Source organism: Marmota monax, unplaced genomic scaffold (assembly GCF_021218885.2).
Source record: "Marmota monax isolate L192 unplaced genomic scaffold, Marmota_monax_Labrador192_F-V1.1 WCK01_AAM20220418_F8-fsc00037, whole genome shotgun sequence".
Classification (NCBI taxonomy): Eukaryota; Metazoa; Chordata; class Mammalia; order Rodentia; family Sciuridae; genus Marmota; species Marmota monax.
The window spans coordinates 1,863,328-1,891,215 of NW_026693245.1; the positions used below are offsets into that span (position 1 = coordinate 1,863,328).

Below are 27,888 nucleotides of genomic sequence, written 5' to 3' on the forward strand. Positions count from 1 at the left end.
CAAGGAAAGCTTTCAAAAGAGGAGACAAGGGCTGGGGGTTGTAGCTCAGTGGTGGAATACTTGCTTTGCATGTGTGAGGCACTAAATTTAATCCTCAGCACCACATAAAAAATAAATAATGGTTTTGTGTCCACCTATAACCAAAAATATTCTTTAAAAAAGGCAAACAGACTAAAGGCAGAAAATATACATATGCAGATTTAGCTAGGTTATGTTTAGCCAGAGACTATATCAGTTTTAATTTACTGGGAATCTGTCAGGCCAGGGGGACCAGCCCCTCAGCCTCTATTCTTGAAATGAGGAAAAACAGAATGCAGAAAAACAAGTTAACAGGAGGTTGCCCTAATTTCAGAGAAAGTCTATTTCAAGATTTATAATGTGAGCAAGAAGATCAGAGCAGAATAACAGGAGTTCTAGAACAATACCAACAAAAGACACTTGCTTAGCTTGTTAGAATAACATCAAGTGTCACTGTGACCAAAGTAGGTTGAGCAAGGTAGAGAAGGTTGAATAGATCAGAAGTAGGGGTCCTCCTGGTAGCAGATCTTGTAGGACCTAGAACACAAAGGTAGGTGTTTGAAGGATTTTGAGCAAAGAGCTCCACAATCTGGCCTATATTTTAACAACGTGTCTTCTCTTGGTGCTATTGGCAGCTTGGATTCTGAAAAAAATCTGACTCTGGTTCTACTCAACTGTGTAGATAAACCTATGAACTTCCCCAAGTTTTTAAAGTTCATGTTTTCCTATAAAACCGTGCATATATATATGTGAAGGTACATAAGCAACTGACCACATGGAATGGGGCTAGTCTAGAGATGAGCTATGGTTGCAAGATACAAGATTTCCAAGATTTAATACCAAGAAAAGAACGTAAATTATCTTTTAAAATATTTTCTACTGAAAACTTAAGAACAAACTATATCACTAACAGCGATTTCACCCATTTTTACTTTTTTTAATAATACGGACACAGATTTAACATTACAGATGTGGCTTGGATTATATTTCCATTGGACAGTGGTTTGGCTGTGCTTTGGGCACCTCGCAGGAAAACGTTTATTCATTTAAGAGCTTCGCCTGCGCTCTTCCCTCGCCCTAAGACGAGGCTCGGGGCTGAACTCTCGGGTCACTTGGTGAATCAGTCCAGCGGGACCGGCTGGGGTGCGAAGGTCCCAGAGGGCGTTTCCCGCTTTCGCCACCTGCATTCACCCGGCTCGTGGGCAAAGCAAGCGGGTGTCGAGGACCCCCGACCACCGTTCGCCGGCCGGACCTTCCTCGAGGGTTCCCAGGACCGGGAGCAAACCCGGGCACCCACATCACCCTCTATTATAGCCATCGCCCGGACCGCGTCACACATCACCGCACAACCGCGGAGGAAGGTAACAGAGAGGACGCGGTACCTGACAATCAACACCCACCCCGCCTTCCGGCTGGCTGAGTGGATCCAGGAGCTGGTCAGCCACGAACTTCCCTCGCCTTCCGGGGCGTGGCCCCAGGCCAAGAGGCGGGATTTCCCTTCCAGGTGTGAATATCTTCCGGCGTGTACCGGAAGTTCCCTCAGTGAGAAGCAGGAAGTTGGAGCGCCGAGTCTGTGTTCCTAGCTCTGCGTAAAGCTAATCGCTAGCGGACTGTGGGACCGGAACGCTAATCGTTAGATTCTTGGCTAGGTCGCCTCTTGTTTCTCGCCTGGCCATGGCGACATACACCTGCATCACCTGCCGGGTGGCGTTCCGCGATGCGGAGATGCAGCGGGCCCACTACAAAACGGACTGGCACCGCTACAACCTGCGGCGAAAAGTGGCCAACATGGCTCCGGTCACCGCCGAAGGCTTCCAGGAGCGAGTGCGGGCGCAGCGGGCCGTGGCAGAGGAGGAGAGCAAGGGCCCGGCCACCTACTGCACTGTCTGCAGTAAGAAATTCGCCTCCTTCAACGCCTACGAAAATCACCTCAAGTCCAGGCGGCATGTGGAGCTGGAGAAGAAGGCGGTGCAGGCTGTGAATCGGAAAGTGGAAATGATGAACGAGAAGAACCTGGAGAAGGGGCTAGACGTGGACAGTGTGGACAAGGACGCCATGAACGCGGCCATCCAGCAGGCCATCAAGGCCCAGCCGTCCACGTCTCCCAAGAAGGTGTCCACAGAGGAGTTCCGGAGTGCGGTGGCCGTCGCTGCGGGTGGACGTGGAACTCACGACCGAGACCCGGCAGAGAAACCGCCCCGGCTCCAGTGGTTTGAACAGCAGGCGAAGAAACTGGCCAAGCAGCAGGGCGGAGAGAGTGAGGAGGAGGAAGAGGAGGAGGAGGACCTGGATGGAGAAGGTAATGGCCTTGTCTGGGGGCGGAGGACCAGAGGAAGTTGGCTTCCCTTAAGTTTCCAAGTTTATACTTAAGGGGTGTGTGGATATGTGTGTGTGGGTGTGTGAAAATGATCATTAGATTTCTGAAGTGCCTTCTGTGGCCAGCGTCCTCACAAGGAGTTTTCTCTGTTTGGTTCACTGCTGTACATCCAGGGCCTAAAACTTCACCTGGAAGAGGAATAGATGTTTAGTAAATATCTGTAGGATGAATTGACTCGTTCTCTGTTTCGGATAAGTTTTTCACATACGCATAGAAAGACACGTTATTGTCACACTGGCTGCTGTAAAATCGATTATTCTATTGGACTTCATGGTTCTAATGGTTTTTCACTTAGATTTGTTGATTAGAACTGAACGAGGGGCTCCCAATCAACTAGCAAAACTGGTGTGGAGCTTGAGCTTCATGAACTATTTGGTCTCTCCTTCCCTCATGCCTAGTCTTGTTAACATTGTTAATGTATGTCTTAGTGACTGAATTCATTTGTGTCTCCATAGCAAATACCTGAGACTTGGATGGAAGTTTATAAACAGTATCATTTATTTTCCCATAGTTTTGGAGGCTGGGAAGTGTAAAATCTAGGCATTGGCAGGGCCTTCCATAAGGGAGTTTGCTCGTGATTTACTCAAATGATAGAAAAGGCCGAAGATAAGGATTGTGTCCTCCTATAGCAGAAAGAGCAAAAGGCCAAAAAAAAAAAAAAAAGCAAGCTACTCTCCTCCTTCCCTCACCCCCTTTATTAGGACACTGATCCATAAAGTCTCCACCTCTTAGTACTGTAACTGTGGTGATTCAGTTTAAACATGAAAGAGCACATACATTCAAACGACAGCAGCAATTTGTAGCACAATACCACCATACCACCACCACATGCATGGCACTGTAGTACTCTTGTGAAATCCTAGATGTTGTTATAGTACTGAATAAGAATATCAGCCAAATGAAACCACAGACATAGGAAAGAAGTGTGACACTAATTCAGGGATATTACCATATACTGGAAAGCAAGATTAACAAGTTTCTTACCCATACAAATTTGTCTGTGGTAAATAAATAGTTAAAATTGAGATCTTGAAAAAGGATTTTTTTTTTTTCCAGGGGGATGCAGTTGCCATTCTGTCTCCCCAAACATAGGTATTCCTCTTTGTGTGAATCATTGTGGTGTCTTTGATTGTGGTTACTACTCTTTAAAGTTAACTTTGTTTATCAAAACTCTGGCTTGAAGATTGGGAAGATATTGATTCTGATGAAGAATTGGAATGTGAGGATACTGAAGTGATGGATGACACGGAGGAGCAGGATGCAGATGAGGAAGAAGCTGGGCATAGCCCACCCCTAGGTGCCATCCCAGTAACGGACTGCTTATTTTGTTCCCATCATTCAAGTTCCCTCATGAAGAATGTGGCTCATATGACTAAAGTCCACAGCTTTTTTATTCCTGATATAGAGTATCTTTCAGACCTTAAAGGTCTGATAAAATATTTAGGTAAGTATAATAGTTTTCCTTTTAATGAGGAAATACCATGTTATTGGGGTGGGCAGTTCTCAAGGGAATATCAGTTTTATGTTTCTCATCAATCTTTGATTTAATTATTTAGTGAAAATTAGAAATGAATGCGGTTTTTTTGTTTTGTTTTTGTTTTTGAGTTGTGGAAATAAATGTTGAGATTTAATCTGGCTGCAAAAAACTGCTTTCATATTTTTTTTCCTCAAATTATTTAACCAGGAGAGAAAGTTGGTGTTGGGAAGATTTGCTTGTGGTGCAATGAGAAAGGGAAATCCTTCTACTCCACAGAAGCTGTACAGGCACATATGAACGACAAAAGCCACTGTAAGCTTTTCACAGATGGTGATGCTGCTTTGGAATTTGCAGACTTCTATGATTTTAGGTAAGTCTAGGAGTTCATAATGTGAAGTGAATTGAGGTGGTATTCAACAATATATTCTTCCCCCACCCCCAGCACCAGGGATGGAACCCAGTGGTGCTTAACCTCTCAGCCCTCTTTCTATTTTATTTAGAAACGGGGGCTCTTTAAGTTGCTTAGGGCCTTGCTGAATTGCTGAGGCTGGCTTTGACTTTGTGATTCTCCTGCCTCAGCTTCCTGAGCTGCTGGGATGCAGCACCGCTCAATATATTCATTATATATATGTATATTCATAATAACTCTTGTAGCACCTCTGTATAGGTTAAGAAACTCAGTTTAGCACATTTAGGAAAGAGAAGATTAATATTTCAGGCACAAACTGTAGTTTGTCTCACTTGTTTTTGTTCTTTGTAGTTAAATGATCAGGAGTTCAGTTTTGCCAATTACCTTGTGAACAGAGGTGAAGAAATTAGGTTTCATTCCTCGAGGGACCTTGAATCAAGCTGTCTCCTAAAGGAGTTGAGATGGTTGCTAAACTAGGATGATCATAATACTAGATCATGGTATTTGGTGGTGAGATTATCCCATTGATGGTTTAACCCTAACTGAAATCTCAAGTAGTTCTTACATCATGCAACAAATGGATGTTAGGTGCTCATGAAAAACTAAGATTTTATTGTCAGAATTCCTCCAATGTAGTAAAGGAGAGAAGCAGGCATATATAATCATCATACCAACCATTCATAGCTGAAGTGATACAGGAGCTCAGAAAAGTCGTCTTCTGTTAAACTTCATGTTTTCTCCCTGATGTGTCCTTTTGCAATTGAGGACTTTGTAGTTGTGGGCATAAGTAGGGGGTTAGAGGTGGTGGCAGACAAGAAGACAGAATATCTGCTAAAAGTGGAGAGCATCCTCTTACAGACAAGAGACAGTATTTCTCCCTCTCAGGTTTCCTGTCAGCAGTGTTTATTACCTTTTGACTTAGGTTGTTCTAATCAAAGTGCTCAAAGCCAATGATTGAGTCAAGAGGCTGTAGCTAGCAGCTGGCTTAGAATGCTGCAGTGTTGGTTTTCTAGCCCCCCCTATCCATGCCTTCTTATATATTCAGGATCCTACCTAGTCTCATAGATTTTAGTACCTCTTGTAGGCTCATGTCACCCCAATTTTTCTCTCTACTAGAGCATTCACTTCAGCTCCAGGTTTATGTATCCAGCCCTCCTTGATGTTTCCACTTTATTCAAAATCAAACTCCTGCTGTGCTTGCTAACTTGATCTTCCTTAAGTAAATGACAGCTCTGTCCTTTTTAGTTACTTAAGCCAAAAAGTTTGCCATCATCTTTCTGTTTTATTTCATGCTTACATTAACTCCTTTACCATTCCTGCCCCGCACACCTTCAGAATCTAACTACTTCTTACTTCCTACGCTGCTGCAACCTGGATCCACATCCCCCTTAGGTTTCACTGAATTTGCTGCAGTACTTCCCTGCCTGCTTGTCTCCTAACTTTCATTTTTACCATCCCTTACATTCTATTCTCAGAGCTAGCCACAGGGATTCTCTTAAAGTATAAGTCAAATCAAATTCCCCTCAAAATCTTCCAAGGGCTTCCTGTCTTACTCAAAGCAAAAGCTAAAGTTTAATGGTCTACACAACCTTTTGTGGTTTGGCTGTCCTTATCACTTTGGTGTTTTCTGTTTCTTGCTTGTTCCATTCCTAGCTATTCTTCTTCTTCTTCTTTTTTTTTTTTTTTTCAGTTGTTGATGGACACAATACTTTTGTTTTGTTGATTTATTTTTATGTGATGCTGAGGCTCAAACCCACTTCCTCACACATGCTAGGTGAGTGCTCTACCACTGAGCCACAACCCAGCCCTATTCCTAGCTATTCTAAAAACAAAAATTATGTTTCTCAGTTCCTTTGTACTTTCTGTTGTCTTTGCCTATAACCTTTGCTGAAATATTCATATGACTTGTTCATTCACTTCTGCAGGGTTTGGCATAAATTCCACCTTTTCAGGGTGGCCTTCTATGACCACCTTTCATAAAATCACAACACCTACCTGATATTTTTTAATCCTCTTTATTTTTCTTAATAGTTTTGCTGCCATTTTGCATATTATTTGTTTATTGTTTCTCTCCTTCTAGAATCTAAGCTTCAAAAAAAGTAAAGGCTTTTGTTGTTGTGTTGCTTACTGGTTGTTGTGTGGACTATTTGTATTAAAATTAATAACTGATGTAAATGGTTCAAGAAGTGAATTTTCTTTAATTCAAATAATGCTTTTTTGAATCTGTACAGAGTTTATTGTGTGAATTCCTAAAAATGAGAAATGGTGTGAGCCTTTATAAAAATGAATATTAAGTGGCTTATTTACATTAAAAAAAAACCAAAAGTTGATTGTGCTCAGTAAAGAAAACTTGGTAAATAGAAAGCCTTACATGCAAAGCCAGCACTGAGTACTTACTGCCTGCCTGACACTGTTTAATAAGCTCTTTATGTGGATTCACTCAGATAAAAAATGACCAGTTGCCTATAATTCTCCCTTCCTCTAAATATAACCAATGTTAACTTATTTTGGACTTGAAATTTTTTATTGAAGAATAAACACATAGAAGGTGCATTAAGGTGTGTACAGATGAGATCATAATTCACTTTGGTGAAATTGTATATAGTGAGCATCCAGATCAAGAAACAGAACACTAATGATACTCTGTCGTTTCCCTTGTGTGTATTTTCAGGAAGTATCCCTCCAGTCTTGAAGAATAACCACTGTTCTGACAAAGAACTGAGTAGTTGATTTTGCTTGTTTTTGTACTTACATAAATGAAAGAATATACTCTTTTGGGTCACCTTCTTCCTTACACCCATACTAACTTATACAGTTGTAGATTATTGGTTCTAATTGTTGTAGAGTATTCTGTTGAATGCATCACGGTACCTCACCTACTGCTGGTGCACATTCAAGTGGTTTCTAGTTTGGAGCGATCATCAGTAATGCCCCTGCATAATTCTGGTATATGTCTTTTGGCAAAAGTATACATATTATATGTTGATATATATTTAGGAGTCTGGCCAGAGGATATACTTATGTTTAATTTTAGAAGATGATGTCAAATTGTCTTCCAAAGTGGTTATCTGTACTTCCACTTTTGGTGAGGGAGAATTTTTTATTTTAGCCCCTTGGCAGTTATGTAGTCATTTTAATTCTTCCTTATTATGAAACATGTAATTGAGAATGTTTTTATTTATTTATTTATTGGCTGTTTGGAGATCTTTTTGTGAAGTGTCTGATTAAATCTTTTGTTCATTTTTTATTGGGCTGTCTATTAATATTTTAATGTGAGTTTTCCATGTACATGTGTAAATATGAATTTATGATAATTTTTAGGAATGTAGAGATTCTTCCAGAATTGTACTGTCAATACAGTAATTACTAAGTGTTCCCTTGTGGCTATTTAAATCAATTAAAATTATAAATTAGGGTTGAGGTTATAGCTCAGTGGTAGAGCGCTTGCCTCGCACCTGTGGGGTGCTGGGTTCTATCCTCGGCACCACATAAAAATAAATAGAAGATATTGTGTCTATCTTTAAAAAAAACTTTAAAGAATATAAATTAAAAATTTAAAAAATCTATTCTTCAGTCACAGTACCCCATTTTAAATTTCAGTGCTTTGAAACCCACACGTCTAGAGCTACTGCGTAGGACGCACACATATAGAACATTTCTGACATTACAGTTCTGTTGGATAGCACAGTTCTAGAATTTGTTTTTACAGTGGTTAAATTGACTAGAGCTCCATGTCCAGTCTGTATTATCCTCTTCCTTAGCACTTACTTGGTAACCTTCTGAAGGAGAAACAAATAAGAGGAAAAATTCTCCTGTTAGGACATTTGCTCACTTCTACTGAAAAATGCTAACAAGTTGTTTTTCCCCCTAAAACCTTTCAGCTGGCAGTTCATGCAGCTGTTTTTTAAATAGCTAGCAGGTTGACCACATTTGCAAATACCATTTTTATTTTTAATTGAGGTAATCTGTTTATTAACACCTGTTCGCTGTTAATAGGAGCAGCTACCCAGATCACATGGAAGGGGAGGACCCCAATGAGGCTGAGGAGTTACCCTCAGAAAAGAACTTGGAATATGACGATGAAACTATGGAGCTGATTCTGCCTTCTGGTAAGTGTTTGTCAAAAATAAGTGACTTGCTGCCAGTGGATTGTGAAAGAGGCATAGCTGAAGAAAACAGAACATAAATTCAAGTGTATGTTTGCATTCTCATGTACATATGAATTCAGAAGGTTGCTGCCTAGCTCTAAGTTGGTTCTTTTGTTTTAACTGGGCCAGTGTTTTTGCTCATTTCTTTTATGGCTCAGAACATTTTGATTAGGCATTTCTTTTTTTTTTCTTTTGGGTTTTAAAAAATATGTGGACACTTTTTATTCTGTTCATCTTTTGTTGTTATCGCTAATATTGCTTTTACTCTAATTCTTTGAACTGATTACTGTGTCTTTATGTTACTCAGACTTCCAAATGGTAGTCTTGGCAAGTATGTGTCTGACTGATATTCCCTGTGTTGCCTTTCTGTATTCTGGTTGTAGGGCAGGCTTGGAATTTCAATTCTGCCTTCTCTGGGAAATAGGATTCAGGGTGGAAATTCATCCTAGATATGAGAAGATGAAGAGTAACTACAAATATGAGAGGTGTCAACTGTTGTTTATTGTGTGGAAAGAAGGAAGTGTTGTGGGGAAGCTACAGAGGGCATACACAGAGGTAAAAGGAAAGGAAATAGTAGAAATGATAAGATCCTCATAATTCCTGATATTTACTGTGCAGTTATTAGTATGTTCAGGCTTTACAATAAGTCTTCAAGGAACTTAGAGAGGTTGAGTAATTTACCCCAAACCACACACCTAGTTAGTGAAGCCTATTTCTGACTTTCCTATATTAACTGGCGAATGTAGTAATGGTGGGGGTGGGAGCAACACATTGCCAGTGGAGGTGTCTGATGAAGAAGCAACCCTGTAGTATTGCTTTCCATATGCAAAATTTCTGTGTTGGTACAGACAGCCATCTTAATTCAGAACCATAACTTTTGAAGGCTAAGGGCAACTTTAGGATGTGACAATAGAAAGAAAGGGCAGGCAGAATGTGTCTTGAAGATACAATTCTTCCTATAGTGATACGGAAGTTAATTGCAATATATTATGTATATAATATATTACCAATACAGAATATAAGAAATATAGTCAGTTCTCTATATCAATGGTTTTTGCATCTGCAGTCAACCAAGAAGTAAAAATATCTGAGGAGAAAATTTTGTCTGTAGTGAACATGTGTAGGCTTTTTTCTTGTCATTATTCCTTAAACAACATGGCATAACAATTATTTATGTAGCATTTACCCTCTTGGGTATTAAAATTAATCTAGAGATGATTTAAAGTATTGGTTGTATGGAAGTACTGTACCATTTTATATAAGGGACTGATATCCCTGGAGTCTAGTATTTGAAGGTAGGATTCTGGAATCAGTCCCTCCCAGATACCAAGGATTGATTATGTTTAATAATTTATTTTTCATGACTCTTTGGCTTTGTGTCTTTTTAGCTTCCACTTAACTGTAGGATATGATAACGGCAGACCTTAAATAAGTTGAGAAAGACATCCTTATAAAGCAGTATCTGACGTGTTGTAGAATCACTATACTGTTCACTTTATTTTTCATCTACTTTAGCACACTATATTGCAAAAAATATACATCACAGTGAGCATGTCATATATAAGAAATGTAGCATATTTGAAAGAAGTTTTCATCTGGACTTTAAATTTTTGAAACTTGAAAAAAATGGAAACTCCTCAGCTATATAGAAAACACGATGTCCTAGGGTGATTGAGTTTTCTTAGCCATTTTTGGCTTTGGCTAATCTATCATTTTAGGATACTCTTTTTCTCCCACATTCAGGTGATTTGGCAACTCCTAAATATCTTTTGAATACTTTTTAAAATTTTTTTCTTTTTATCTCTTTGTGACACTATTATAACTTCCTGTCTGGCCTTCTGTAATCTGTTTTCCACATGCATACCAGAACATTCTTTCTAAAACTTCAGTATACTTTACCTTCTGGAATTCCTCTGGTGGAGCCTTTGCCCGAGTTTCTCTAGCTTCTGGTCCTTCAGGTGTCTTGTGCTCTTCCTCTATATGCCCACTTACAATTTGTTTGCTCCTCTGGATCTTTGCATGGTGGTGCCTCTATTGTATTCCCACTCCTCCTCTAAGACTCATCTTCTTTGGGTTCACCCCGCTCCCTGGAAAGCCTTCCCCAACCCCTCTACTGTCACTTTATTGAGTGACAGAAATCTCCTTTGTTCCCAGGATGCTTGTATATCTGTGATAACATTGACTTTACTCCCTTGTAATTATTGGTTTGCTTGCCTGTCTTCCCAGGTTACTTTTAAAAAATGTATATGTGTGTATTTTTTTTAAACGGACAGAGACTAATTGTACATGTTTATAGAAGACAGTGAGACATTTTACATGTATACAATGTGTAAAGGGGATAATTGGCATATCTGTTACCTCAGACAAAATACCATTTCTTTGTGCTGGGAGGATTCAAAATCCTATTGGCTATTTTGAAATACTCAATTGTTGTCAACCATAGTTACCCTGCTGTGCTATAGAACCTTGGAAGTTATTTTCTCTAACCCCCAATCACTTTGGAGAACAGATTATTTTCTTTCATCTTTTCATCTCAGTACAGGGTCTCAGACACATAAAAGACAGATAAATATTTGTTGACTGAAAGGGTAGAGGTGATATTTTTAAAAGTAAAGCAAGGTTGATTCCCTGGAGCCTATGACAATAAAGGAAAAGGCAAGCAGAGGGAGTTTACGGGGGCTTAGAATCTTATTTGTCTTCATTACCCCCTAAGTCTTTGGAGAAGATTGCTTTGCCTGTGTGTAATATAGTCAAAGAAGAAAGTGACCTGAGATTAGCCGGAAAGTCCATTTTCTCTTGGTTTTAAAGCCTTTTTTCCTTACTCACAAATATGGGCCCAGTAGTTGATTCATATTATTTTAAGGTACTGGATAATAGTCTCAGTAATTGGGTGACAGAAGTCTCCTCTATTCCCAGGATGCTTGTATATCTGTGATAACATTGACTTTATTTCTTTGTAATTATTGGCTTGCTTGGAATCTCAGATTGCTCTTATATGTAGTCCGAGAAGCAGTGAGGTAACTGGTTTGGTAGTCTAGTATTGCAAAATACTGTACTTTTAGGCAAACTAGCTCAGGAAAGACCTAGCCAACAACCAGAAACTGTCTACTCCAAGTAGTCTTAACTAGACTGTGCCCTTTTTTTGGTGTGTGGGAGGGAGTATGTGTTTTTCTTGAGAAAGATTGTAGTTTTGTGACCTGGAGAAGATTCGGGGCCATTAATAAGAATATGCAAATACAAATCACTACTCATCACAAATAATGGTTTTGTCTAAATGGCAACAAATCAAAAAACATTGTATTCTGAAATTTTCTCCATCTGGACTGACATAGTGCTTTTAGTGTTGCCTGTACTTTATCATCTCAGATTTTAAAAGCCAGTCATGCTTTTGTCAGTCATGTTTGTAGTGATACCTGACAGTCCATTGGTTTGTTCTTGTGCCACGATATTGGTTTAAAAGGGAGGGGTCTAAATGGCTCAAGAAAATAGGAACACTCTAAAAAAAAATTGTAAAAATGTAGCAGCATCATTGTTTAATTACCTATTTATCTCTTTGAAGAACATAACCTTTCAGAAACTTCTTCAGATATGCTCATCTATATGACTGGGTTAGTATGGATGTTAGTTAGCTTAAAGCTAATTTGGAAATTATTTTAAATCTAGTTACTCAAGATTGTTCTCCGTAAAATGCAAGCTGATGATCCCAGAGCCAGTGACAAAATTATCCAGTAGAGGGCACTATTAGCATGTCTTTTGCAGATTGTGGTCTGGCAGGGTTCCTTGAATTTCTTTGTTTGCTCCTCAGTTCACTTAGAGGAAGCTGGAGTGAAAGACACATTCCTCTAGCTGCTGACTAGCTACATGAAACTGTTGTTGAATCCATAAGAAATACATAATTAGTCGCCTTATTAATCATCAAAACTAGAGATGGGGATGTTTTCTTTTACAGTATCTGTTCTTGTCAATTGCATGGCTGTTAAGAAGGAGCGGATAGTTTTGTAATGTACATGAAATTTAAATGGACAGGTTGTATGCCTCACCATAAATCAGACAAAACCTATCTGTTGTTAATTGGACAGTCACACGGTCCCTAAGGATACTTTTCCATGATGAAGGCTTTCACGTTGAGCTGTTCTTAGCATAGTATACTTGGTGCTAATGTCCTGTGCTCATTGCCACCAACACATCAGTAACTCTAAACACTGTGTTTTTACTTCTCTCCTGCCAACTATTGGAAACTGTAGAATGTATTTCCAAATGGTGTATAAAAATATAAACCAGCATTATCATATAATGGTTTAGGAATAATCATCATGCAAACCTGGAACTAGAGCACCCTGACCTAATATTGCAAATAGAAAATTACAGTGAATGATGCTGGGATTTTTCTGTTAGGCTTCCACTTTAGCTTGAGTCTCTTTCCATCAGATACATCTCACTTATTTCTTGTTATTTTGGAGGTTTGTTAACTCTTGTGCTGCCTGAACAGTCAAGTTCAAGGGAAATAGTTTCATTCCTATTGGCAAAGACTAGGTCTTTGAGATGGAAGGTTCTTTTTGTCATCTCTTTGAGTATGATCATAAAACCAAAAACAAGTAAGTACTTTTCCATGTCTGTGTTGCAAGGCAGTCATTTTCCAGTGTCTTGCCAGGTATAGGGATTTAAAATAACCTGACAACATTTTTTTAATGTGAATTAAAGGTCTAGATCCCAAAAACAAATACAAGCTTGTACACATACAATCTTCTACATTTAGTATCCCATTCATGGTCTTTCTAATAAAAAGATTCTGAAAGAAATAGTTTTACATACACAAATATAAAACTTTTTTAGAAACTATACACAAATCTCTACTTTAGCTTTATTTATTTATTTGTTTGTTTGTTTATTTATTTATTTCGTGGTTGGTTGGATTTGGTCCTCTGGTGACTCCTTGATTATTACATCAGCTATAACATCCTCTTAATAGGAATCTTGGATTGTTCCTCTGGTAAATATCTTTTCTTCAGTTTTTTATTAGACTAGCTACAGAAATTCCAAAGCTTTTGGTGGTCAATAAATTTGTTCCATTTTCTTTTTTAAAATCTTTTTAGTTGTAGTTGGACACAATACCTTTGTTTTATTTATTTATTTTTATGTGGTGTTGAGGATTGAACCCAGTGCCTTGTATCTGCTAGGCGAGCGATCTACCTCTGAGCCACAACCCCAGCCCCTGGAACAGTTCTCGTTTGAAATATAGTATTTTCCCTCCACACTGTGTTATAATTGCTGAGGGGCTTATATATACAATTTTATATTGTAATGACATCAAAATTTGTTGAAAGTTAGAAATTAGTTTCTGAAAGCTTGATTGACCCACAGAATTTTATCAGTTTTTTCTAAGTAATTAAAAATTCTCTGTAGAGAGAATTCAACTTAATCATCTTTTAAAATTCTAGTTCACTAACTGATTCACCAAATGTTTTTTATCATTTAGGAAGTAATAGGATTTTAAGCCCTGGTACTATTGATAGTTGGGTCTAATAATACTTATTGCCAGGTGATATCCTGTGTGTTTAAAAGTTTAGGAAGTATTTCTGATATCTGCCCACTAGATGCCAGTAGCATGCCTCTAGTTGTAACAACCCAAGATGTTTCCAGTCAGAGCCAAATGTTCCCTGTGGGATAAAATTACCTCTGTTGGAGAATGCAATGGAGAATTTAGGTAAGGGAAAGGTAGATTTCTATTGTGGACCCTGACTGTGGTTCTTAGGTCTAACTATCAGGATTGTTCTCTGTTTAATCTTCGTATTAAAAAAAAAAAAAAAAAAAAAAGGCTAAAAAGTCCTTATTTTCTAGGGCCCTTTTATCTGTTTTAGTAGGAGTTGCTATGGGGAGTTCTTGGGAGGCATATTGTAAGTACAAGATTCTGAAATTTTGCTGAAAAGTGATTTACCATTCTCTCTTTGTTTTGTACCAGGGATTGAACTCAGGGGCACTCAACCACTGAGCCACATCCTCAGCCCTATTTTGTATTTTATTTGAAAACAGTGTCTTACTGAGTTGCTTGTCACCTTGCTTTTGCTGAGGGTAGCTTTGAACTCGGAATCCTCTTGTCTCAGCCTCCAGAGCTGCTGGGATTACAGGCATGTGCCACTGTGCCCAGCCCATTCTGTCTTTGTTTCCTCTGCTTTGTCTTTATTTAGTAGCTAGAACACTGTTTCTTCTGACATATCCATTTTCCAGCTAGATCTTAAGGATTGATTTGGGAAAGCCCTTGCTTTATAATTCTACCTTGAAAAAAAACTATCCAACTCTGTTTAAATATTGCTCTTTGTTGGGTATAGTGGTGCATGCTATAATCCCAGTAACTCAGAAGGCTGAAGCAGGAGGGTCACAAGTTCAAAGCCAGCCCTGAGCATCTTGGTGAGTCCCTGACTCATAATTTTAAAAATAACTGAGGATAAGTGGTTAAGTGCCACTGGGTTCTATCCCTATTTTAAAAAAGAGAGAGAAAGAGAGATGCAACCATTCTGGAAAGCAGTATGGAGATTCCTCAGAAAACTTGGAATGAAATCACCATTTGACCCAATTATTCCCACTCCTTGGCATATACCCAAAGGACTTAAAATCAGCATACTGTAGTGACACAGCCACATCAATGTTTATAGCAGCTCAATTCATAGTAGCTAAACTATAGAACCAATGTAGGTGATCTTCAAAAGATGAATAGACAAAGAAAATGTGATGCATATACACTATGGAATATTACTCAGCCATAAAGAAGAATGAAATCATGGCATTTGCAGGCAAACGGCAGGAACTGAAGACTATCATGCTAAGTGAAATAACCCAATCCCAGTGTTTTCTCTGATATTTGAATGCTGATTCACAATAGGTGTGGAAGGGTGGAGTTTTACTGGAATGGACTTGGGGAAGGGAGTGGGCATGGGAATGGGAAAGATAGTAGAATGAATTGGACATAATTTTCCTATGTTCATATATGAGTATACAACCAGTGTAACTCCACATCATGTATAACCACAAAAATGGGAAATTGTACTCCATGTATGTATCATATGTCAAAGTACATTCTACCATCATGTATAATTAAAAAGAACAAATTAAAAATTTTTAAAAGTATAACCATAAGTAAAAAATAAAAAAATATCATTCTTTTGAAAAACAGGTGCCAGAGTTGGTCATCGCTCCTTGATGAGATACTACAAACAGCGATTTGGCTTGTCAAGAGCTGTGGCAGTTGCTAAAAATCAGAAGGCTGTGGGCAGAGTACTCCAACAGTACCGAGCCCTAGGGTGGACTGGCAGCACAGGTACATCTGTTTACAGTTATTGACCAGCCCAAGAACCTGTACTTGTAGAAGGGGCTTGGGTGATATCATTTCTATTTATATTGTCATTACAAGCCTGATTTCTTAGTTGTAGGGTTTTCATTATCACTTAGTTATAGTGAAGCCCAAGGCTCCAAGACTTAAAAACTTCATATTCCTGGTATAATAACTCTATATACGCCATTAACTTTTTCAACAGACAATACTTAGAAAAAGAATTACTTAGTAATCATCCCAGGCTGAAATTATCCTGGAGGCTACACAGAAGAATTGAGTTATAAATAACTTGGTGGTTATAAATAGTTTAGGCTGTGGAGTTGACCATGACTTATATGATGTACTTACAAGTTCTTATGTGATGAACATGAGTAATTTAATTACGCTTCTTTTTCCTTGTTTATACAATTAGGATGTTAAGGGAAGGACCTACCTTTTTGAGTTGAGAGGATTGACCTTCATAATGCATGTGTGATACAGGGTGTGCAAATAGTAAGGTTGGCTCTCAGTCCTCTTCTTATGATCTTTCCATAGAAAACTTAGAATATTCAGATAGTAAAGCTGGCCACTGAAGTTATTAAGCTTTGAATCTTCATCAATATGATGCTATTTAAATCTACTCTGATGTGTGGACTGCTTATCTGTACATCTTCAGGGAAAACGGTCCAGCCACAGGCACGTGGAGAGGGCAGGGGGAGAACTGCCTCCTGATGACTTAGAAAGCGCTGGTGCCTAAGATCCATTTTAAACCCTCTGTTTATATGCACCTGTTACCTTCATCATGGCTGCTTGTGAGCCATGAGGCCACTTGAATCTAGCAAAAAAAGAATTATTGTCTGACTCAATTTATAGCTCCCACCTTGTCCTCTTAGATCAGTGGAGCCTATAATCCTTTCAAGATTATAAAAAGTAAAGAAGCTAATACAGAGAAATGTGTATTTACAAAAGTTCTGATCTGTGGCTGGGATACACATTTACCCTCTAGGCTCATTGGTGGGAAACCTCAAGATAGCATCTCTTCTTTAAGTATAAAAGAGCCCATTCTTCCCAAATTAACTTTGCCATTCTGTACAAAGATTGGGCTTTCACTGACCATAAATAACTGAGCTTCCGCTCATTTTTAAACTTCTTTCCAACCACAGGAGCAGCTCTTATGCGAGAGCGGGACATGCAGTATGTCCAAAGGATGAAATCAAAATGGATGCTGAAGACAGGAATGAAGAACAATGCCACCAAGCAAATGCACTTTAGGGCCCAAGTGAGATTCTGAGAGTCTGCTGGATTGAGTGATTGTCTCCTGCACGAGTTTCCTCCTTGCCTGAGGACCAGTGGAACCTGGCTTGTGGGATACACCCTTTTGCTGCTACTTCACTTGTTCTGACCTAATAATAAAAGCAGACTCATCTTGATTTTCAGGTGGCATTTGTGAACAGTGTTTTCAGCTTAAGTTTACATGGTGTGTGTCTGCTGCAGTCTGATACCTGCACTGCTTCGTGGCAGTCACATTATTGCCTCAGCTTTCAAGCGATATCTGGCTGTCAGCATGATAGGGGAAACTTGAGTGACTTGTCTGCTCCAAAATCCGTTTAACTTTCAAAATAACTCATGACATGAGGGCACTAGGACATATTTGAGGGGGCTTTATGAGACTTCTGTGGGAGAAAAATTGTCACTCATTGAATATGTTGTGGTTCGTGTGGAGGTGTGTGTCTCTGGCATTGATTAAATCCAGCAGAGGTAAAGTGGGTTATTGTTAAGTTTTTCTATTTCTAAATGTGAACACATGAAGAATGATTGTGCTGGGCACTTAGACTTCACTTTCAGTGTTGCCTTTATGTGAATGGTTAGTTTAGGAGAAGAACAAAGGTAAATGATTAATATCATCTTAGAAAGACTATCTCATGGTTAGCTCTCTGAAGAGATGATTAGTTTAGGTAGCCTAGAGGAAGGCACTAATAAATTGGAAATGAATCCAAAAGTGAAATCTATAGCCTTTGAAATACCTTGATGACTTTGGAAAAGTGACTTGATTTTTTACATCTGTAAAATGCAGGTGTATGTCATCTCACAGATTGTATGGCTAAATAAATCTGCCGAAGTTCCTAGCACTGAATTAGTGCTTGAAGTTCTCCCTTGTAGAGGAAATTGGTGGCACATAAGGCCAATGGCCTAGCCAGCACACTATTCTGAGAAGTGTACTCAGGAGGCCAGGGAATGCAGTTGCCCTCACCATGTATTAACCAGTCTTCATTTGCTCTCATCTATCCTTTAAACTTTGGATGCAGAGTCGAATTAATTTTATTTCTTTAATATACAGGTTCACTATTATCCAACAATAGAGGGCTCCCTGGTTTGCACATTGGTCCTTCATCCTCTTTCCTAACATTTCCCCACATCTTTTAAATCTGTAGCCTGAGAAAATGGTATAGTGTGTTGCATATGGTGTGGTTTTAATTTATACTCAACCAGTTGTACATGATACCATGTTATTGCTCTTCTCAGTTTCATTTTTCAATCAACATTTTTTTCAGTTAAGTAGCAATATCTAGTTTATTGCTTCTGCTGGCTAGGGTTCCAAAATGGGTGTCTACCATGTTGTAGTCATCTCCTGCTGTAGTGTCTTAATCATCTCCATTCCACATTACCACTTCAGCCCAGCACTGATAGCTTGTATCTCATATACACATGCTGTTTTAAGTGGGGGTAGTGGGAGGGTAATATATTTTCTGCCCTCTAAGATACTACTGTTGCCTGTATTTGTTTTATTAGCCATGTCTTCTAGGCTTTGGGAGACAGATTTTTTCTAATTTTGAGTTTTTGAAATAATCTACTTTCTCACCTTATTCACATCACAATTTATAAAATTCAGTTTGTTTGCCTTTCTGGCTTGTGTGATGTCTTTCCTCCTGGGAGTATTCCTAGGACCAGATGGCTCTCACAGGATGGTTTGTCTGGCTTTAGCTTGAGTCATTGAGACTGGGATCAAAAGTGAGAGAACATAATCTTGTTCCCTCTCCGTGCATGTTGAGAAGCTCCTGGCAGCCTGGCTGGCTGGTCTCACTGCCCATTTTCAGACTAGACATGGCACTGATATATTCTTTCTGCTTTGTGTGCTATGAATTTGTGTTTAACTGAATATAATCACATTTTATGATTCTCTGCTGTGAGGTATAGGTAGTATCACTGTTTTATAAATGAGGAAATCGACTTAGGAAAGTTCAATTATTTTTAAGGAGACAACAGAAAGTAGCCAGATAATTTCTGGTACAGCATCTTAACATTGCAACACATTTGTGCAGTGTCCTTAGCATCATCCCCTCAAAGGGAGAAGATGGGGCTATAAAAATACACTCAAGTCCATTAAATTTGCAGTATCTGCAAAAAAGCTCATAAATCTACATACTATCTAATGTTCACATTAATACATGAGAGAAAGCATCACCTTGCCTTTAATGTGAACACATTTTGCTCTCAACCAGTTTTGATTATCTGTGGATTCTTAATTGTTAAGCTGTTTTCCCCTACCTTGATTATCATTTCTAATCTGTTAAGATACAATCAGACATTAATTTGGAACTCACAGTAATTCATATGCAGTAGTCCAGGTGAACTCTCAAATGGGTGGATTATTTTTTTTCAAGAGAATTGCTGTCCTACAGAAATCTGTAAATGCTTTCAAAAACATGTCATTTGGTTCAGATTCATTTGCAGTTGGCCTCTTAATTTAGGGTGATGAAATTGGTGGAAGTTAAGGTATCTCGATTAGCTTGTTAATGCTGCAAATGTTTGGATATTATAATGATAATTACTTGTCATTTGTGGGGCAGACTATTGTTTCCCTAATCTGTTGTCTCCATCCTGAGAATGTGGCTTTCAGCCTGGGACTATATTTCCTAGGCTCCTCTCCAGCAAGGTGTGGACATGTGGCTCAATTTGGGCCAATGGTTGGGAGTAGAAACATCATGGATGCAATTTACTGCAGATTCCCTCAGATAAGCTGCTTTTCTAGATCTGCCTCTGTGTCTCAGAAGTTGGAAGTGAGGTGCTAACCTTGCAGATAAGGTCAGTGTCTTAGGGGATGGCAAAGTAATAGCATGGAAGGGACCTGGATTGCTAAATTATATCAAGGAGTAGAGCTACCTACCAGCCTTAGTTGATTGTATTGTTAATGTGAAATAATTGAAGCCATCATGTTGAGTTTCTGTTAGAATAGCCTAGCTTACAATTTAATAAAGTAAAACCCCATGATATTGCTAATGTAAATTGGTATAATGCAAATTTGTTTCAGATGCAATTGGCAATTGTGTTACCTTCCCCAGTGCCCTTGTTCTCAAAAAGATGGGCTAAATTCTTAGGTGAGGTTGGGTTTAGAGACATTAGGAAGTAAGTGCCTTGGAAGTCATTTGGGATTTTTTTCAGGCAACATTTTCAATTATTATTTTGTAGACAGTACAGACTAAAAATATTTTTATTAATCTTATAGGGCAACTTTACAATAAGCCTGCTAATTCTTTGACACTCCTACCCTAGAGAGGTAGGGTCAGCCTCCCCTTCCCTTGGTAGTGGATTAGCCTTAATTACTCTCACAAGTAATAAAACTGCAGAAGTAATGCTGCCAGTTTTCCAGCGATAGTCAGGAACTGCAATTCAGCTCACACCTTTTCTTAGACTCTGGATCATGTGAATAGTCTGACTACCCTGAGGAGGTCCTGCATATGGACTCCCAGGCCACATGGAGAGATCACATTTAGGTTGACAGGCCCAGCTGAAGTACCAGTTGACAGCGTCAAATGCCAGCATCTGAGGACACCTATTTGCATGACCAACCCAGTCAAGTCTTCAGCTCTCTGTTACTTCTGACTGCAACCTTATGACAGACCCAGGCAAGAGCTGCCCAATGGAGCCCTTCCAAATTTCTTAGTCTATAGAATTAACGGACATAATAAAATAGTTGTTTTATACCACTGGATTTACACAATATGAAGTTTTGGGGTTCCATTTACTACCTTGAGGAATTTCCCTGTTATTAATGGTATTAAGGGCAAGGGCTTTACGTACATTCCATCATTTTATTTAATCTTTACGACACCATTAAGAAGATACAATTATCATTTTCATTTTACACCTGAGGAATAGACCAAGGTCATACTGCACTTAATTGCTATCCTATTGTCTGCTGAAAAATGAGAGCTTTTTGGAATTGTAGATTTTTAGACTTTGATGACACATTGTGACTAACTTAAATCACTTCCCACTACTCTGCCTGTACCCTCTTGTCATGATTTCATACCAGAAATGTAATCTGGTAACGACATTGACAGCTATTAAAAAAAGAAACTATTGACAGCTATTAAAGAAAATCTTTCAGTATAAACTATTACTGAGTAAATATGGTGATTTAGAGGAAGAGAATGCATCTATGTTTAACATATATCTAAACCTACATTAAAAACATTACAACTACTAAAAACATCAGATCTGTATTTCTTAAAGGAATCTATAATTTTGATTTCATTGAATAAGAACTCCAAAATCTGACCTAAATCAGATGTGAGACTCAAGGCATGACTCATCCTGAGGCCAGTTCTCCAGCTATGAGCTTTTGAGATCAAAACAAGTCCTATGCTTCTAAGATACAGTGGTGGGAAATAGGAAGGACGGTTCCTTTTTAAAAGGGAGTGACAGGCAAGAAGGAAGGAGCATAAGTCCCAAAACTCAGCAGAGAAAATAATAGTCTTAAAGCTTGAGAATATCCCCTGGGGCTTCATGTCCCACATCTTGTGCACACTGGGGTGGGTGTTTGATCCCCAAAGCCTCCAGGCAGCCCTGTCCTTATGGCTTAGGTGGGTTCAGTCCACCCAGCAGTTCTCTGGACTTGAAGTCTCATGCCTGCAGCTTTCCCAGGCTACCATTGCATGCTGGTGGACCTTTTGTTCTGTGGCCTCAAAGGCTGCCTCACTCTCAAGGTTCCAAAAGGCATTACCCTAGTGAGGGCTCTCTGCAGTGGCTCTGCCCTGTAATCTCTTTTCCTGTCCCCTTGCCCTCCAACCAGTCTGTGATATCCTTTGAAATCTAGGTGGAGATTACCATGGCCCTGTAGTTCTTGCATTCTGTACACTTGCAGAATTAGCACCACATGGTGGACTCTGGGACTGCTTGAGCCACAACTTAGGGGGCATTGATTTGGAATTCAGGAAGTGGAGAGCAATTCAGAGCAATAAACACTGATGTCCCACAGGCACCTCTCCAGATACCTTGCCCTAAAGGTTATAACTTGCCTCAAGGATCTCAAAAATGTCTTCATGGTCATTCTGTTGTTCTGTTGAATAGAACCTAATTTTCTTCTGTTCCTATTAACCCTTTAGTAAATAGTTATTTGAGAATACTACGACCTTAGTATTCTTTCCCAAACATACTTTTTTATTCTTTACATGCACTAGGTTGAGAGTTTTTCAAATTTTTCCATTCCGTTTTCCTTTTAATTATAAATTACATCTTCAAATAATTCCTCTCTTCTCTCATTTAATTTTAGTCAGCCAAAAGAAGTCATTATAGTACCTTGAATGTTTTTCTGCTTAGATATTTCTTCTGCCAAGATACCTAGTTTATTACTCTTAAATTCCATTTCCATTTAGCTCCAGGGCATGGACACAATCTCACCAAATTCTTTGCTACTTTGTAACAATGATGGACTTTACTCCAGTTTCTAATACTTAGTTCCTCATTTTCATCTCATACCAGATTAGTATGGCCATGACCATCCATATTTCTACCAAAAGTCTGATCAAACCACTTAATTCCTAAGAATTCTTAATTCTTTTGTCTTCTGAGCCTTCACCAGAGTTGTCCTTAATTGCTCCATTCACAGCAACACAGGATTTTTCTAGGTAACTCTTCCAAATTCTTCCAGCCTCTACCCATTATCCAATTCCAAAGTTTCTCACGTTTTTGGATATTTTTTATAGTAGCATCCCTCTTCTCATCTTTTCTGTCTTTTGTCTGTTTTGTATTGTTATAACACAGTGCCACAGATTGGGTAATTTATATAGAATTATATTTCCTGGAGAGTGAGGAGTCCAATATTAAGGTGTCAGCATCTGGCAGTGCCTTCTTGCTGTGTCATTCTGTGATGGAAGGCAGAAGGGCAAGAAAGAGAGGCCTGAACTCAATTTTATAGCAGACCCATTCTTGTGGCAACAAACCTTTTTGTGATTCATGAAAGCAGAGCTTTTATGGCTCAATCACCTCTCAAAGGTCATACCTCTCAACATTGTTGTATGGGGTATTAAGTTTTCAATTCATGAATATTGGGGGACACACAGCATAGCATACATTTTGCAAATCTCTTTAATATAAGTCTATATTAAGGTAACTGGATTGCTATATCTGCTTCTGTATTCCATCTGCTATATGAAACAAGTCACGTAGACCCTGAAAACTCTTTTGTTCTATAATGGGAGAACAAGGATGAATGGGCATCTTAATATTATTACAAAAATAGTTTTGGTTTTACAAATCCCCTGCAAGGGTCTCAGGGACATCCAAGGGCCCCTGAATTATACTGAGAACATTACACTACATGTCACTACTTAGTACATAGAGAAAATGTCCTGGCTGGGTTCTAAGTGCTCCTAAAGAAACAGTTTCTTCAAGTAAACCCCAGCCTGCTGTGGAAGGATGAAGAGAAGTGGCTATTCATGGTCAGAGACTAGGGTACTACCATGGGAACACTTGGTAATTCTTGACCTTCATAATGTCAGTTGTTTCTCAGATTCTTCATCTTTAAACTAGGGCTTTTTATGATTCCAAGAAATATGTCACAGGGTGACACAGGATGCCTAACCAAGGGTTGCTTTTATTTCAGATTGGCTAATGATGACCAGAGGAGGATGTGGCAAAGCCAAAGGATGTACAAAAATCTTCTGTGTTCAGCACTCTGGGGATTTGGGATTATAGATAAAATATGGTGGACCTTCTAAAGCAACTGTTCCAGTACCAGTCTAGGAATTGTGACCAATGTTAATTCATTTAATTCTTTCAACTCCTTGGGCAAGAAGCAGACATCTAAGGATCCAGAAACATCCTTGTCTGGTTTTTGCCTTTCAGTCAGTTTTATAGGATCCTAGGTTTGGAGTGGTGTGTCTGACTCTGCCTGTGGCTATTGCCTGCAATTTAAAGACTAAACATGTACTTTGTTGGTGGTGGAGGGAGGAGAGTTAGACATGTGAATTATGCTTGTGGGTGTATTTCCAAATGAACCAATGGCATTAGCAGATATTTTAATGAATGCATATAAATTTCATATTAAGCTTGTTGGAAAGCCACCTAGCTAGGAACCTAATATCCTGAAGAACAAATATAAGGTGTGATGATATATTTTGAACACCAGTAAGCGCCAATGAGATCAATTACTCATTACATTTATAGGGATATAAATGGAACAAATGGCAACATTTCAAAATCTGTAAAACAAGAGCCCACACTGTTTGTTTCATGTGCATAATTTCCAACTTATAGAATTTCACAGAGAAATAAACCCTAAAGTTGTTTGAAGATAAAATTTCTTGCTATGAATGAATTTTGAACAAAAAGAAAGGAAAATAGGTGCTTGGAAGTAAATTTATAAAGAATTCATCAGAATTTGAAATTACACAAATCTTATGACGTTATGCTCAAATTCGGGACCCCCAAAAGACCACCAGAGACCAAGATCTATGTAAGCAGCAAAGAGGTGTTTATTGCTAGCTAGCTCGGTCCTCCGCGTTCACACAGCAACTGGTGACGCTGAGAGGCCCCGAGCCCAAGGTTTGCAGCAGTTTTATACATTCTTTGGAGAAGGCAGGGACCCCCACATACATCATAGCATCTCTTAGCAAATCATCACACACCGCGGGAAAATCAAATAACAACTCTAAAACATGATTAGCACATTCACTGGTGGGAACAAGTTGGGTAGGGGTGATTGGTTACTATAAGAGGGGGATTCGTTTGAACTGATTGGTTTAGGCCAAGAGGGGTGTAGTGCTGAACTACATGGTTTCCCAACAAGTTATCAACCACCATAAACTACTGGGAGGGTCATCTGGCATCCCAGGTATTTCCCTGTCTCATGCTGATTGGTGGCTGCTAGGGGGTTGCTATGGATCCCCACCTAGCCTGACTGAGTCAGGGACACCTGGCGCAGCAGATCTCTCCTGTTATTTGTAGATAAACAACTTAGCAGGGTGGGAATGTGCCTAGGAGTGCTCTGTGGGTCTTTCCAAGGACAAAGGTGATGTCCCTTCCTTGGACAGGCTTTGCTCTGAGGTAGAGGCTGGTTTTTCAATGACAATGCTTGAAAATCTTGAGAAACCATTTCAACTATTGGTTTCTGTGATATTTTATCATCATCTATAACTTCAAAGATAAAATAATTTAAAATTACATTTTCTAACGTTACCTACAATATCATTTAGACTATAGGAACAAATAAGTGGCATTAATTTGGGGATCTATACATGGCACACATATAATGAGCACTTAAATACATATATATTTTGAAATTGTGATAGACCTATTTAAGTTTGCCACTGTCATGGATTCAGAATATGGAAATTCTGTTAGGTGCAGGACAGGCCGAGTAAGCTGTCTGCAGGGCATGCCAAACAAAGTTAGCTGCAGGATGACCTGGCTTCTCTAACCCTCCGTCTGATTCTTTATCACCTGCTTGATTCAAGCCCAAGTGCCCAAGCCCCCGCTCAGGGCTGAGCGTTTCGCCCCCCTGCTCAAGGCTGAACACTTAACCTGCTTGTGTGCCAACAAGGTAGCTTGCAAACCCAGACCCTGTTAGATTTAGGCAGCACAGCAGAAGGGCTATAAAAGCCTTCCCCAGCTGCCCCCTCCCACTTCTTTCCTTCTTTCTTTCCTCTTTGTTGCACTGCTGCAATAAAGATCTCTTGGTTGCTCTGAGTGTTGTGGTCATTTTTCTTTCAACTTCAAATGTCCCCTCCCCAGCCATGCTAGAAAGCAGAAAATGTGTGAAACAGAGAAGTACAGTGGTGATGTTTGCCTTGTAATCCCAGCTACTCAGTAGGCTAAGATGGGAGAATCAAAAGTTTAAGCAACATAGCAAGACCCTGATCTCAAAGGAAGGGGAAAAAAAAGCAGGGATGTAGAAAGACTGTGTGTGTGTACATTCAGTTAACTAGATGTGTCTTTTGCACTGAGTTGGGAGGACTTGAGGTTTCTTCTTTTCTCCTTTCCTTCCCTGTTTCCTCCCTTTCTTCTTACTTCCTCCCTTTTCTTTTCCCTTCTTTCCTCTCTTCTCTGCCCTCTCCTCTCTTTCACTTTTACCTGACTGTCTTCCCCTCCCCACCTTGCATTCTCCTCCTCTCTGTTTCTTTTACCCTTCAAAAGTAGGTTTTAATGTTTGTATATGCAATGAACCATTGGTACTTTCATTACTTAGAATTCCTTTAAGAACAACATGACAATAACGATTAGTTGAGCACAGATCTTCTCCCAAGATTCCATGCAAGGGTAAAACTGGGCTCCAGGTTGCCTATCTGGTCTGCTTACCATGAACCTCCCCTCCCAGAGGCACTCATTCCACAGCTGCCAGGAATGCTGGCCTTTGATGCCTCACAGATCAGTTCCTGTGGTGGAGGTAACGGCCCTGCCTGGGGCCACACTCACCCTGCACTGCGGTGGAGATGTTAGGGGCAGCCTGCATCCTGGGTGGCTCCTTGCCCTGACAAGAAAAAATCTTAGGTAATGCATTGGATTTTCCTTATTGCATGTGGATCATACTTCAACCTGTCCGTCTGCGCAATCCTTTTCCACTTACTTTTTTGTAAATATGGGTCCTGGAAGATCTCCCCAGTGAAAGTCTTGCATGTAAGTTACATCAAAATTTGTTTTCACTTAAAACCACTGGTACCAGAAAAGGTCCAAGCAAGTGGACTTTAAAATGATACTTCGGCTGGACAGCCGTCAACAACCCCATCGCTGAGCTTGGCCCTTGGCTCCCCATTCCCTGGCCTGGCTCCTCACTTGAGCCTCTGGCCCTTCTTCCTCCATGTGAGTCCCTGGGGTTTGACAGCTGGTGCCTGGCTGAGGCCACTACCTTGCTCCTCTTGGCTTCCCTGTACTGCAGTACCCTAGTGCAGCCCCTGCCTTCCTGGCCCTGCCTTTCCCTGCTCTCCCCTGGCCTGGGCCCTCCTCTAGGTCCACTGCCTGGGCTCTTAGCTGGGGTCCTGGCCCCCACCCCACCCACACCCGTCCTGTGGCCCTTCAGGCTGTGTCCTCCTTCGACCCTCCTGTCATTTCTGTCTCTGCCAGGCCCACTTTCCTGATCCCCTTCCCTGGATGCTCACCCGGGCCAGGGGACTTGACCTGGCCTCTTGGCCCTGTGTGCTCCATTGGGAAAACGTAGCCCTGCCCCTTGCCTGGGCCCTTTGGCCTCCCTCAGCTGGGGCCCTTCTCCTGAACCCTGACACCATGCAGTGGACCTGGGCCTTGAGCCTTTCTCCCCCTGTGCCACCTGCTCCCCTTTCTCCCCTCCTGCCCCTCCCCATCCATGTCCCTTTTCATTCACCCAGGCCCAGGTGCTAGCACTTGGCTCTCCATTAACGGGCCTGGCTCCTTGCTTGAGCCCCTGGCCGTCCTTCTTGAGGAACCTGTCCCTGTCCCCTGGTTTCAGGCCTCTTTTGCCAGCCCCCTCCTGTACCTCCCCTCTGTTCCCCTCAGGCTGTGGTATCCTGGCACTGCCCGGTCCCTCCACTCCCCCTGCTTCTCCCTAGACTAGGCTCCTCGAATGGGACCTGAAGCCCACCAACAAACCACCACCTCCGCATGTCAGGTATCCCTCACAGTACCCTCTTTTGCTCCTCCTTTGGTCCAGGTCCCTCTCTGAGGATTTACTCACCTGGGGCAGAGGGGTGAAATTGGCTTGCCTATCCGCCCTTAATGGTCCGTATAGAAAACAGAGCCCTGTCACTCACCTGAGTCCCCTTCACCGCCTGAAACATGAGGCCTGGCACTTAACGTGGGATTTGCTCCAACCCAGCCCTGAGGGATCCCCTCCCTTCCTTCCCCTGCCCTCTCACCTTGCATGCTGCCCCTACCCCAACCCAGCCCTCCCTCACCCTGACC

At 40.3% G+C, this 27,888-nt stretch overlaps 1 protein-coding gene across 1 annotated transcript; it reads left to right on the forward strand.

The window, feature by feature from the left end:
- The first annotated feature begins 1,543 nt into the window (after positions 1 to 1,543).
- On the forward strand, positions 1,544 to 17,165 carry Znf622 (zinc finger protein 622). Its single transcript, XM_046456397.2, has 6 exons — positions 1,544 to 2,317; positions 3,579 to 3,839; positions 4,080 to 4,242; positions 8,278 to 8,390; positions 15,598 to 15,741; positions 16,899 to 17,165. The coding sequence occupies exons 1-6, from the start codon at positions 1,693 to 1,695 to the stop codon at positions 17,024 to 17,026; spliced, it is 1,434 nt and encodes a 477-aa protein (XP_046312353.1). The 5' UTR covers positions 1,544 to 1,692; the 3' UTR covers positions 17,027 to 17,165.
- The last annotated feature ends 10,723 nt before the right edge of the window (positions 17,166 to 27,888 follow it).

Bases quoted from the DNA above. Each gene is read 5' to 3' on its own strand.
- Znf622 (XM_046456397.2), top strand. From the start codon at position 1,693: ATGGCGACATACACCTGCATCACCTGCCGGGTGGCGTTCCGCGATGCG. The intron at 3,840-4,079 runs GTAAGTATAATA...TTATTTAACCAG, and splicing joins AGGTCTGATAAAATATTTAG to GAGAGAAAGTTGGTGTTGGG. The intron at 8,391-15,597 runs GTAAGTGTTTGT...TTTGAAAAACAG, and splicing joins GGAGCTGATTCTGCCTTCTG to GTGCCAGAGTTGGTCATCGC.